The 13,935-nt window shown below is 44.0% G+C and overlaps 1 protein-coding gene across 2 annotated transcripts in view; it reads left to right on the top strand.

Annotated features, from left to right (window-relative positions):
* USP10 (ubiquitin specific peptidase 10) overlaps positions 1-13,935 on the top strand; it is a 70,147-nt gene that overhangs the window by 35,177 nt on the left and 21,035 nt on the right. Inside the window, exons 2-4 of one of the 2 annotated variants that reach the window (XM_057711691.1) lie at positions 3,308-3,368; positions 5,527-5,644; positions 7,342-8,388. In XM_057711691.1, the coding sequence (XP_057567674.1) occupies positions 5,608-5,644; positions 7,342-8,388 (1,084 nt within the window). In that variant the 5' untranslated portion in view covers positions 3,308-3,368; positions 5,527-5,607. The remainder of the gene's footprint in view (positions 1-3,307; positions 3,369-5,526; positions 5,645-7,341; positions 8,389-13,935) is intronic. The other variant, XM_057711692.1, reaches the window with a different exon arrangement.

Raw genomic sequence — 13,935 nt, 5'->3', positions numbered from 1 at the left:
TTGGGAAGTCGTTAATGTATTGTGTAGTATTTTGTGTGTACCGAATGTAAGTAGATGTGAAGAATTTTGATAGCGTTACATCACACTTTATTTGCGGAAGTTATGGTTGTGTGCCATCAGTGTTTGACGGGAGGTGTGACAAGTGTTGTCTATCAGAATCACACATGGGCCAGTTAACTGCACAAGAGAAACACGGGCTAATTAACACGATTAGGCTGAGTTATCTTTCTCACTGGGTAATTATTATAATGCACGGGGCTGGGTTATAACAGTGATATCACATGGGATGTGGACTGCTTGATGGGGATGGTGTGTGGTTGCATTGGCGGGTGTATGAGGAATGGTTTTCTCAGTCCACTGCATAATCGTTTGTTTGGCCATTTATCTCAGAGGTAAAATAATTGCACCTCATACCTGCATGGTTCCTTCCATGTGGCCATGGCATAAATTAGAACCCTGTCATATGTTTTTTTTGGCTATTAGGAACTTTAAAGTATTTTTCTCTGCTTGGACCAAGGACTGAAAAACCAAATTTGAGAAATACAGAGTGTTAAAACGTAAAAATAGTCTTTCTACAAAAGCATCATACCTCTCAACTGAGTCTTGATATCTTTTCTAAAGCTGTGTTCTAGTTTATAAGCCAGGGGGATTTAAAAATGAGTTTCTCCAACTGGAAAAAATATTTTGAACTCCAGACATAATCCTATTATATTGGTATTCAAAAATAGGAAGAGAATGCTTCTTGTTCTTGAAACTTTCCAGAAACTCAGCATTGGGCAACTCATACACCTCAACCAGCTACGGAATAAGCACTCAGGCTAGCAGAGTTCATGCTGCGGGCGTGGGGTTGGGGGTGCAGAGTTAACAGTTATTCTCAATGTCCTAATGGGATTTCAGAGGGGGAGATTCAGGGTTCTTGCCGGTCTTTTAGAGAGAGCGTGATAACTAGTGGCAGCACGCCAGAAAGGTTTTAAAATGTTACCTTCTCATTGAAGGGCCTGGGTAGTGACCTCACAGTATGGTAGCACTGTTTTCAGACTAAGCTGATTTGATGTTGTATCTAAAAAACTAGATTTCATTTTTTAACACTGCTCGTTCAGTTTGCATTTGTGTGTGGGATTTTGTATTTTTGCTTTGCTTTAAAAATCTCTATTCTTATAAGCAACTGTGGGAACTATATTATTCCACTTTAATTCTGCTGTATATTTATTATACCCAGTTACCACAGGGTATCTTAGAAGTGATGGAAGTTTATTGATTTAAAGGCACATATATGAGGCTATAGAGTAAAAATGAAATACATTTTTTTCTGTGCCTGAACTCATTCCAGCATTCAGTGATTCCCACAATTATGCTCTTACCAGATGAGTAAATCAAAATAAGTGTTTTAAACTTAAACACACTAACAGAGAATGGTAGTATCACCCTGGAGTCTGCCAGGTGCTCTGTTTTCAGATCCTGCCCCTACCACTCCCTAGATTTTGTGTAAGTACAGTGTGATTTTAAAAAATCAAGTAGGGACTTCCCAGTGGTGCAGTGGTTAAGAATCTGCCTACCAATGCAGGGGACATGGGTTCGAGCCCTGGGCCGGGAAGATCCCACTTGCCACGGAGCAACTAAGCCCATGTGCCACAACTACTGAGTCCACATGCTACAGCTGCTGAAGCCCGTGTGCCTGGAGCCTGTGCTCTGCAATGAGAAGCCACTGCAATGAGAAGCCCATGCACCACAACAAAGAGTAGACCCCGCTTGCCACAACTAGAGAAAGAAAGCCTGTGCACAGCAGCGAAGACCCAACGCAGCCAATCAGTCAATCAATCAGTCAATAACAAAGTAAAATACTTTGAGCACCTTACAGCTGTATATATTTTCATCACCAGGGGGCACCCGTGTCATTGATGGAAAAAGAAGGTGTTCTGTATATGGGAGTTTGCTCAGCGTCTTTCCTAACTACAGAGGGATGTAACCCGATTTGTGGCCTCCCCCAGACGCACCTTTCTGCTCCGTGTGTCCGTGCCAGCGGTGAATGCTGGGACACTGGGGGTGAGCGCTTGAGTGGTGTATGGAATGGTCTTGCACTGCAAGTGCCGGGCCAAGTGCAGCCCACCTGGGCACAGAGCGCTTCGCCGTGGTGAGTGCTGGGGTGCCCCCGTGTGGTAGAAACGTGTGCTGCTCTCAAGCCCAGAAGGCAATCAGTTCCTTTCAAGTCGGCCTTTGTTTTCTTAGCTTCTTATTTGTCCTTAATTCTCTCAGGCGAAAACTTTCATCTCTGTGATTGTTGAATTGATTGGAGAAATCAGTGGAGGAGGCCACTTAATGCAGTAGTTCTCAGACGGCCGTGGGCATGAGAATCTCCTGGGTGCCTCTGAGCGGCGCAGACTCTGGGACCCCAGCCAGGCAGCCGAGGCCATTGTAGTGTGTGTGCTGCAGCACGCAGACTTTGAGAAGTGCTGTGTTAGGGTATATCGATAATTGTTTCTGTTCTTTTGTTCTGCCTTCAGGTAGCAGTTATCTGTCCACTTACCTTACCCCTCCCCATCTTAAACTTTCTCATCTCAAACATATCCTTTTGAAACATTTCCAACTCGTAAGTATCATGGAGTAGCTACGAAGGAAAAAATTTGGTGTGTTCATTTGGGGCAAAATTAAGACTGCAGCCTGGGAGACAGCTCCCAGATAGCTCTGAGAAACTGTTCCCAAATTTGGTATATTCATGATACCTTCCTGCATTTTACAAAAAGCTCAGAAGCTTGCTTTGCTTTCTCTCTTCCAAAGAAGCAGTGTGATCACTAGCTGTTAATTCATAAGCTATGATTCCCAGGCATTTCCTTCTCAGGGGCTTTGTCCACTCACTGCCCCTGGGCTTGGTTCCTGCCTCTGGCTGAGTGGACGTGTGGCCATGGTGCATGTCAAGAGCAGATGGTCAAAGCAGAAGAGTCTTTACTAGTGGGTAGAAAAAGGCACGTGGTGTCGTATTGGTGGGGGGTCTGCAGCTCAGCTCCTGTGAAATGAAGGGTGTTTCATGAGACTTTCATTGTAGCTGACTGACATGTCCATTGGAACCCATTTTTATTTTTTGCCTCATTTTTGGATCTATTGATTAACAATAAATATTTGAAAGCATTCTGATGGTGTTTTAAAATGAAGATGTTTAATCTTACTGTTTCTCCGTCTGTTACTTTGTTAAAAATAATGTCACGAGAAGTTGCATGGATAAAGTTTTAATGAAGGTTGCTTTAATGAAATAGCTTGTGTTGAGTTTTAACGATTTGTTGAATTAAAGTCTGTTTTCCAATTCCCTGTGCAGCTTCCTCCATACGGCGGAACAGTCCTGTGTGGCGCACAGGCTGCCGGTGAACTGCCTGACGGTAAGCTCGTGCTCTGTTTCGTCCCCCGCTGTGTGTGCTGGGTGGGTAGCCTTCCTGCAGGTGGTGTTCTCCTGCTTGTCCATACTTTCTGGATAAACATTCCCTTACTACTTGATGGTTTTGCTGTAAACTATAGCAGATTTAATCCCCGAACGACCTCGACTAATGAATTAAATGCTATTCTGTGCTTCAGAGTGCCAGACATACAAGGGTGAGTTAAGGAAACAGTTGCTTATTTCTGCTTTTTCCTAACAGTCCTCAGGGGCACAGGTGTGTCCTTCTTAGCCCAGGCTTTTCATAAAGGCTCTGAAGTAGGCTTTCTCTGCACGCGCCGGCCGGCTGCTGGGCCCAGACCTAGCGATTCTCTGAGAACATGCTTTCCGCCTGACTCCGTGGCAGCGCGAGTCTCTTGTCCGGCAGTTTGAGTTTATGTCCCTGTCTGTCACCAGGGCCCTTGGGACTTCGGGTGACTTCCTCACCACCTGGCCTGTTATCTTCGGTTGGTTGTCTCTGTCCTGGACACGGAGTTGATCTGCGGAGGTGCCGCTTGTCCAGATGCCGCCCTTTCGTATTATTCCAGGACCTGGTGTTACTAACGGCAGGGTCTTTTCATCTCGCCGGCTGCCAATGCGCACGTCAACGCCATCTAGGCCATTTTTCACTTGGCATCGTGTTAAAGGTCCTCTCTGGCCTTGGGGAAGCTGAAAGCCTAACCTTTTCTTGGAGAACAAGGATTTCGGTTCTCTGTTTGTATAGCATTGTCAGACCTGTGAAAGGGTTTTATTATAATTTAGATTTAAATATAAACCTTGAAAAGACTATGAAAACTTTTTATCTACAGTAAAATGATAAAGTGATTATATCTAAAATTATTAGCAACTTTATAAGGAATGTAAGGGAGAGAGCATTTCTAATGATGGCCTAGGACGAGAATAAAATAAGTGACACCAGAGGGACCCACACGCCCTTGCGGGGCCCCTCAGCCTCCGGGGTGGCTTTGCTGTCTGTGGGTTGAGGATCTCCTGTCTTCATGTCCTTGGCACGTAGGAGGTGTGCTGCAGGTGTTTACTCCGTGCTTGCAGATGCCTCATGATCGTCCCTCTCATAATAGTCCTTCCGTCCTGGTCCGGGCCGTGGCCTCCCCACCCCCTCCTCCCGTTGTCTGACCCCAAAGTGTTCCAGTGCCGCTCACCTCTCATCTGTTTTCTCCTTCCCTCTCTTGCCACATCCCTCCTCCCAGGTTGGCATCCCTGCTCAGTTACACTTCTTGGCTCTTTCTCTCCACTCTCTGCTCTCTTCTCTCAAGTCCATCTTTTAATCTGCCAGAAACACAGCTGCTCACATTGTTAGTGACAGGCCAGCCTAAAGGCCCCCTTCCCCCAAGGTCTTTTCTGTTCTGTTTCCATTCCTTTTATTTCTCTTGCAGTGCTAGCTTAATGTCCAGTAATGACTCCACCTGCCTGTCTAGGCTGAGTTCAGCTGTGGGAGGCAGAGACCACTGCCCAGTACAGTATATGCAGTGTCATAAACCCTCAGGATGGCTTCCGATGAACGCTTTAGAGTGATTTGTTCTGCTTCGCACCACAGCCAGCTACGCACGCTCTTCGCGGGGGCCCTTAGCTTGGCGTGCTGCCTTTTCAAGTCAGTTCCCGAAGTGGGAAATAGCCTCACCTCCTCACCTCCCCCAGCCAGTTATCCTGCCAGTTCCACTGACCTCTGGAGAGCTTCTGATCAAATAGATCTCTTTTTTCTGTGTTGGGAAGCATTCTTTTTGTAAAGCTCTTGAGGTGTATCTCACCCGCCCTCTCGTTGCCATCTCCCGAGTCAGTGTAACTCCCTGCGGCGAGGGCCTGGCCTTGCCAGCCTCTGCATCCCACCCTCCCTGATGATAGGCACCTTGCACGTGGCGGGGACTCCGTGATTGCTGAGCGTGGATGGGAGAGATCAGCTGCAGAGGCCACTTGTGCAGTAGTTCTCAATTGTGGGCATGAGAACCTCCTGGGTGCCCCTCAACAGCAGATGCCAGGGCCCCATCCGGGCGCCCCGTGCACAGACTTTGAGAAGTACTGTGTTAGGGTGTAATTGTTTTATTTGAGCTAATTTTCCTTCCCCCAACAAATCCACTGCCTGCATGACCCTGGTGCCCACGAGCTTCCAGGCCTTCCACCACGCTTCCGGCCTGACCGGTTGGGCCTTGTCCTGACGTCTCTGCCCTGGAGTGCGGTGCACGCATGTGTCCATGAGCGTGTCCAGAATGAGGAAAGGAACTGTTCCGGGTAGGAATCGGCCTGCCAGTGATGTGATGAGGCACTTGGTTGGGTAAATGTTTTGACAACAACTGTAGCATGTCAGAAGGGTTCCATTAACCGTCACATCACATTCTAGACTGTCGTATGATATGATAAGATTCAGAATTGAGGCGTGGAAGACACTGTGTCTGTTGGAAATAACCACAGTCTGGCACACGCTACATGACACAGCACGTGCTGATTTGTAATGTGATCCACACTGTGCATCACAGTCTCCAGAGGGCAGCCTCCGTGTCAGTGTCCTCCACGTCTTCAGGCGCATCCATTTCAGCCCTGTCCGCAGCGTGGCACCCCCGAAACCTCTCAGGATGGGGGACACCTGAAAGCAAACTGGACGGTGCACTTTTCGGTGTAATGATAGAGAAATTACTTTCTCTTTGGTGATTTTTTTCAAAATAAGGAAACAACAAATCAGTGCTCAGGCGCCTTTACCTCAGAGCTTGCTGTAGGGCGTAACCGTCATCAGTATCCTTTTTCCAGGAACTTCTTCCCCCCACCCCCAGCGTGTGTGATATCAAAACAGATGAGAATTAGGAAACGATTTAAGGCCCTGGCCCCTCTGTGGGGCTCTTTTTTTCTTTTATAAGAACACTTCCAAAGTAAAATATGTTCAGTTTTCTTATTAGAATACAATTATTTTGGTATTATGATTTTTTTCCCCCTTGAAATACGTGCCTTGAAAAAAAGTGAGCCTCTTGTGCTAGACTTGGAGAAATCTTCAGTGATGCACAAAAAATGAATTAAAAAGCATGTGTCCTTTCCTTAACTTCAGAATGTACAACTGTTTCATCAGATATAAGATGACGTTGGTGCTCAGTGTCTGTTGAAAGACTCGACTCTAAAACTCAGCCAAATTTCCGAGATGTGACCTATAAAAAAATGTCCATCTTAGAATGGATAAAACGTGTAGATTGTTGTCAGTGGGGAGGAAGGCAGTATTGAAGGATTCCAAGGAGATCTAATTTAGAAGGTCTGCAGTCCCACCTTTCTCTCTTGGAATATTTGGAAGTACCTTCATTACCCATGGAGTTAAATCCAATATGAGTTAATTTAATAGAATGCACATGCACTTGGTGTAAGGCCATTTTTGGACTTCAGTTAAGGTTGTCAGTGGAGGAGATCCGGGAGATGGATAATTCGAAAGAGTGCTTTTGTGTTATTCATGTGTTTGGAATTACTAAATTACATGAATTAGAGATGCCATGGGCATATAGCAGTGATTTTTAAGTCCCCAAGTTAGTCATCTTAATTTTTTAAAATTAAGTTTTGCAAGATGCGTATGCCCTAGTCTCAGGCTTATAAAGCCAGCCAGCTAATAAATACAGTCAGACTTCACTGTGGGTGAGTTTAGCTGCTGTCATTTGTCTTCTATTATAACTTCGTTTTAATTTCTACCTCCTGAAAGTCTCCCTTAGCTTCCCTGAGAGTGGAAAATAAATACAGGCTTCTGTATTTCATATCCCCAGATTAAATATAATTTTGTAGTTATTATTTATTTCGGCAAATTATCCAGCACAGAAATTAAATGTCATAGCTTTGTTAATTATTGAAAGACCTTAAGGTTACAGTTTAAAAAAGAAATAATTACTGAGACTTTTATAATAGTTTGTTTAGCTGTGTTCTTAACTAATGGGATGTTTGCTGATGATTTTCTTTCTAAATAGGACAAGACTATCAGAGAATTGAATTTGGTGTTAACGAAGTAATTGAACCCAGTGATACTTCGCTGAGAACCCCCAACTACAGTATTTCAAGCACATTGAATCCTCAGGCCCCTGAATTTATCCTTAGTTGCACAGCTTCCAAAAAGATCCCCGATGACATCGATAAAGAAGTGAACTACAGCTCAGCTGACTGCCAGTACGCAGGCTCTGCCCTCGCCCTGGATGGCAGCTCCAACGCGGAGGCGGAAGTTTTAGAAAACGATGGCATCCCGGGTGGTCTTGGACAAAGGGAGCGAAAAAAGAAGAAAAAACGCCCCCCTGGATATTATAGTTACTTGAAAGATGGCGGTGAGGGTGGTCCTTCCACAGAAGCCCTGGTCAATGGCCATGCTGGTCCAGCAGTCCCTAACAGTGTAGGCGCAGAGGATGCAGACTCCATGGGCGATGTGCCCCCGGCGGGGACACCCAGGACTTGGGACAGCTCTCAGGACACCACGGACTTCGTCAGCGATGCCGTGCCTGCTGGTTCTTTCCCTGGAGCCCTCGACAGCGGGGCCAGGACTGCAGGGCAGCCTGAGGGCTGTCCAGGGGCCGACTTGGAGCCCTCCTGCCTCCCTGCAGAGGCTGGCAGGGACACCCTGTTGAGGACAGCTGCGGCTCAGCCTGCTGCTGGGACCGATACTACTGAGAACCTTGGAGTCACTAACGGACAAATACTTGAATCCTTGGGTGAGGGCACAGCTGCCAATGGGGTGGAGTTGCACACTGTGGAGAGCTCGGACTCGGACGCCACCAAGGCCGAGAGCGCCTCCCCTCCTGTGGACTCCCCGGCCTCTGCGGCAGCCACCGCTCCCACCGGTCAGCCCGCCAAGTCGTGGGCCAGTCTTTTTCATGATTCTAAGCCCTCTTCCTCCTCCTCGCCTGTGGTTTCTGTGGAAACTAAGTATTCCCCTCCTGCCACGTCTCCCCTGGTCTCTGAAAAGCAGGCCGAAGTCAAGGAAGGGCTGGTTCCAGTTTCAGAGGATCCTGTAGCCATAAAGATTGCAGGTATAGTTCAAAAGATACAGGTCTGAAGCCAAGATGGGAGCAGACAGTCTGGGCTACAAACTCTGGTGCTGTCTTGTTACTCAGAGCAGTGGTAGCTGGATTACCTGTGTGTTAAGAGGAATTTCTGAACAAGGCCTGTGCCTTAAATGTTGCTAAAAATATAATGATACATGAGCATAATGGGGTGGGGAGGGGGTGTCATATCTTTATGTTAAGTGAAAAATCCATGTCCATTACCCCTCATTTTCTTATTGACAGATTACGTTTCCATTGCCTTTTCATCAAGTGGTTGTGCTCCATTGTGTGACTGTGTAACAGACCTGTCTGTGTTCCAGCTGTTGTACACCTCGCTGTCATTATCACGGATTGGGATTGTTTCTTTTCTTTATTTCTCAGGATGTAAGAAAGTGTTTGGGGTGTTTTCTTTTTCACGCCTATTTTGGATTGAGTAAATGGATTTTACTCAATTTTATCACACCAAGGCCAACTGTTGACAAGAAAAGAAAAACTGTAACAGTTTGGCCTAAAGTTAATGTTTTATTTGATGTGCTAAGGCTCAAAAAAGTAGAACCAGGTCACAGTAAAACTGGAAAGCTGCATGACTTGTGGTTTTTTTTTTAAGTTAAAGTAGGAAGTCAGAGACAGAGGCGCATGTGTGTTTATATACGCCTAAGAAGCCAGGGCTCTTCTTCAGGTTTCCTTGTACTGAGGCATTTACTAGTAGCCACCCCTTCAGGTCCTTGCCCTGTTAGCTGAGTTAAAATTAGCTGTCTTATTTAGGCTTTATGTGGTGTTTGCTGAGTTAGCATTTTGGCATGCCTGACAGCATGAGGGTGGAAGCAATAGCAAGATACAGGATGCACACCCTTTTATGAATGGTCTGAATTCCACCAAATGTAAAACACATCCTTTTGACGGTAGTCGATGACAGCAAGTGATACTTCATAAAATGTTTAAATGAGTGTTTTATTCCTTATACAAAATACATTATTTTGAGTAATCCTAGGTGTGTGAGTTCTTTTAAAATGAGAAGTTAATTGATAGATCAGTCACCATTTGGGGCTTTTAAAATGATAACTTTTAGATTATTTGGGTGAATATTTTATTATAAATTATTAACATTATTATTAAAATATGTTCATTGCAAGGGAAAGCTTTTAGAGTCAGGAAAGGACAGTAAAACCTTTGTATAGATCATTAAGTTAAAAGTTTATTTTTAACCTGTAATGAGAGAGACGCGGTGCGATACTTTTAAAAACGTGCGTTCTAAGTTGAAAGTCAGAAGCCATCGTAATTATATTTCTGTTCCTAAAAATTGCTTCACAGAGGGAAACCTCCCATTCTTGGGAAATTTTCTGAATTTTTATTTAAAATAAGAAAGAAAGATTCATTTAAAATATTTTAAAGCATTCTAGTCATATGACATCTATCTATCTATTTATTTTCTTGGCTGTGTTGGGTCTTTTTTGCTGTGCGTGGGCTTTCTTTTAGTTGCGGTGAGTGGGGGCTACTCTTTGTTGTGATGTGCAGGCTCCTTGTTGCCACGGCTTCTCTTGTTGCGGAGCACGGGCTCTAGGTGCGTGGGCTTCAGTAGTTGCAGCACATGGGCTCAATAGTTGTGGTGCACGGGCTTAGTTGCTCCACAGCAAGTGGGATCTTCCTGGAGCAGGGATCGAACCCGTGTCCCCTGCGTTGGCAGGCGGATTCTTAACCACTGCGCCACCTAGAAAGCCCTGTATGACTTTAAATGTGGTTTGATACGTAGTGGTTTTAAGTGTGGTTGCTGTGTATGTTAAAATCTAGTTGACCTGCTAACATCTGATGTTAACCTGCTTTCTGAAATACTGTGAAGGGAATTCCCTGGTGGTCCAAGTGGTTAGGACTCAGCGCTTTCACTGATCGGGGAACTAAGATCCCACAAGCCCCGAGGCTCAGCCAAAAAATAAAAAATAAAAATAAAAAATGAAATAAAATACTATGAAAGTAGGGGCTCTTAGTTATTTGTATTAGTGGAGAGTATTGCTATAATCTATCCAGTTTTGAATTGCTTAAGTGTGTCCCCCCAGTTGGGGGAGGGGCATTTATTTTCTTAATCCTATTTTTAATTAGATAAGTTATAAAGATATTTTAATTATCTGAGCAGAATTGTGGTTCCTTTTAAAATACTTTATTCCTTTGAGCCTGGTTATTGAACCTTATAAATACAGAATGTAGTTGCTGACAGTTTTCAATATTTCTTGTTGTAAAATAATGCAGTGATAGTCGCCACACTAAGTAATTCTTGGAATCATACTGAGCTTAGGTGAAGTGGAGTGTTTGGAATTTTTTTCCCTTAGTCATATTCTCCTCCTGAGAGGTTTACTTTATAAAAATGATAAGGTATGTTCAGTTTGTTGTAGGTCAGATCACCACATAGACGTCCCCTTAATGGGCATGCTTTTAAGCATAGGCCCACTTATTTTGAGCCGTGTTTTCCAGGGTGAAATTCTAGCTCCATTAAAAGATCTTTTGATGTTGGTTATCATAGAATTTGACTTGCATTAGCATCTAAGTGGTTCTACTGATAGAGTAATTTTTCTGTTTATCATTATATTTATTTTTTTAAAAAATAAATTTATTTATTTTATTGGCTGTGTTGGGTTTTCATTGCTGCACACAGGCTTTCTCTAGTTGCGGCGAACTGGGGCTACTCTTTCTTGTGGTGCGCGGGCTTCTCATTGCAGTGGCCTCTCTTGTTGCAGAGCACAGGCTCCAGGCACGTGGGCTTCAGTAGTTGCAGCACATGGGCTCAATAGTTGTGGCTCACGGGCTCTAGAGCGCAGGCTCAATAGTTGTGGCGCACGGACTTCATTGCTCTGCGGCATGTGGGATCTTCCTGGAGCAGGGATCGAACCTGTGTCCCCTGCATTGGCAGGCGGATTCTTACCCACTGTGCCACCTAGGAAGTCCCTATCATTATATTTATTAACTTTTGGGAAAGAAAGAGGAGGGGACAACAATTCAGATAAGGTTATTCTTTTTTGAGCTCTTAGAATGATATCAATAGCCACAGCCAATTTTTGACCCCAGGGTCATTTATTTTGGATGTCCGCGTTTCTGAATCATCTGCCCTGTCGATAAGTCTGTGCTCAGTAAGTGCCAAGTAATTTTTGTATAACCATAAGTGAAATACAAATCAGAAAGACAAATCAACTGTAAACAAAGAATAAGAATCACATAAAGCGTTTTTTTTTTTTTTTTTTTTTTTTTTTTTTACTTTTTTTTGGATATAAAGCGTTTTGAAATGAAATACAGACAGCTTTCAATTACTCATGGTCTGTTTATCCATTACTGTAATGGGTTCTGCTTTTACCTTTTTGGTGGCAGGGCCACCTTCATGGTGTCATTTGTCAACATTTTGTTGCATTTGTTGTTTTTCTTAAGCGTAAACTCTTATTTAAGAAGGAGATGGAGGGGCAGAGCAGGTACACTGAAACACCAAATGCTTTCCCCAACCTCGCAGGAAGTGTGAACCTGCATAAGAGGCCAGCAGAGGCTTGGGGAGGGGTATGGGTTTCAGCGAGTGGTTTGTGTCTGAGAGGGAATATATGCTGTTTTTCAGTAGGAATAACTTAGCTAGGAGGTGAGCAAAAGAAACTAAAAATCTTTAATTCTTATAGCTTGTATTGAAAGCAGTTGCAAAATGTGAGGCGCAGTGCCCATGTTGGAGAGTAAATATGACTATTAAATACAAGACACGTAGGAGTGATCTCTGCCTGTGCTCCCTCCATTAGCTCAGGGTCAGAGTTTGAAATGAAACGTAAACGTATCCTTGCCATGAACATTGAGCCCTTCCTGGATTTTTACTGAGGATCACTTGTCCTACCCCAAACCTAAATTGTATCAGATGCTTTCAAATCATAAGTAGAGCTATTTTGTATTTATGTTTTGCATCAGTGTATTTTGTTTTGAAGGAGGGTAGATAATGGTGAGACTAGGCCAGGTGCCCAAGTAGGAGGTGTTAAAATTCCAGTGTAAGAGAACATGGTAAACTGAGGTCTTAGCTTAAAAAAATTCTTTTCTTTTCTGTGGGGGAATTGAGGTATCTAGTAATGTCATTTATTATGAATTTTAGTAAAACATGCTTATTAGATGATTTTGCACAGTTTTATACCTAAGAATGCTTGCTGGAGAGAGCAGCAAAATCACTACAAGTTGGATCTGCTCAGAAAAATGAATTCCTGGGTCTGTATTTATTTTAAACAAAAGTACACCCCGATTGACCTTTGTTTTGGTGGTTTATAAGTCATATTTATATTCAGCACTTTCCCCGTCCTTCGGAAATAATTCTCCAAAAATGCAGTAATTTGCATTTTCTCTTCAAGTTCTCCGAAGCAGCACAGGCCCTGAGCTAAGGCGGTCCAGCGCGTGTTTGCAGAAAGCATGCTTGTGGGTTAAGAGTTCAGTTCATACCTGACTTGATAGCTGTGTCCTTGCTGATACTTCTGTTATGTCTCTGTTGTAGAACTAAATGGAGGCCCCTCCACTTATAAGACAGAAGTTGATCTATAGCCAACGGGTGGTGGTTTGGGTTGGTCACCTTGCTGTCCTCCACCTGAGTAGGTAACCAAGATAGCGTGTGTTCTTTCAAAGTGATGTAATGAGGAAAAGAAAAACACTTGGAGAATGTTCTGTTAGGAAGATGACAGAAAAGCAGGTCAACAGCATCAGAATGTCGATTACGAGCCAGTTATTGAGCCTCAGGAATCAGTGCCAGCTCTGCACCTTGCGTTTTCATGGATTTTACATGGTCATATGACCTAAATGCTAATTTTAGGAAAACAAAATTCGATGCATAAAACATGTAGGAATAATCATGGCTTATATGGACTTAAAAGTTTACAGTGCTAGTGTTGCCGTTGAGTTTATGGATCATCTCCCGTGGGTGATCTGTGGTAACGCACGTGGGCTGCTGTGTGTGTCTGGAACTGTAAGGAACGGTGTTCACTGCGCAGTGTTTTTGTGTGCCAGCAGATTTCATCAGGAAGTTGAACTTGAATGTTTGAGCTGTTACAGAGGTGAAGACAGTGGTTTCAATTTTGTGTCTGTTAGTGATATGCAGTCATTCTTGGCATCTCGTGCCAGGCCTGTAGCATCGTTCCTGGGCAGTCCTGCCAACTCCTGTGGAAAGGTGGCTCGAGGATGTCGCCTTCTTCAAGTTGCTGTTGAAACAGATCTGGGTAGTGAATGATACCAACAATGATGGGTTGAAAAGAAGGCCTCTGGGGGGAAAGTTTGTTATTACAGTCAACTTATGATTATTTGCCCTGAAAGAAGGTAAAATAGATAAACAGCAGTGATGACTTGGGGCCAGAAGTCAAATTTAAAGTTTCAGCCTCAGGAAATACCCCACTCTCTCCTCTTTGCTGCCCTCAGTGCTCGTTTGGACTTTAGCAGAGTTGTAAATGGAAACAGTGATGTTGTTATAAAAGGAACTTAATAGAGCCAACGGTTATACCAGAACATTAAAAGCAGTATGCATACTCATATGTCTGCATTCGTGAACAT

Source organism: Hippopotamus amphibius, chromosome 16 (assembly GCF_030028045.1).
Source record: "Hippopotamus amphibius kiboko isolate mHipAmp2 chromosome 16, mHipAmp2.hap2, whole genome shotgun sequence".
NCBI lineage: Eukaryota > Metazoa > Chordata > Mammalia > Artiodactyla > Hippopotamidae > Hippopotamus > Hippopotamus amphibius.
Note: the sequence above shows the minus strand (reverse complement) of the source record. Positions and strands in the feature narration are given on the sequence as shown.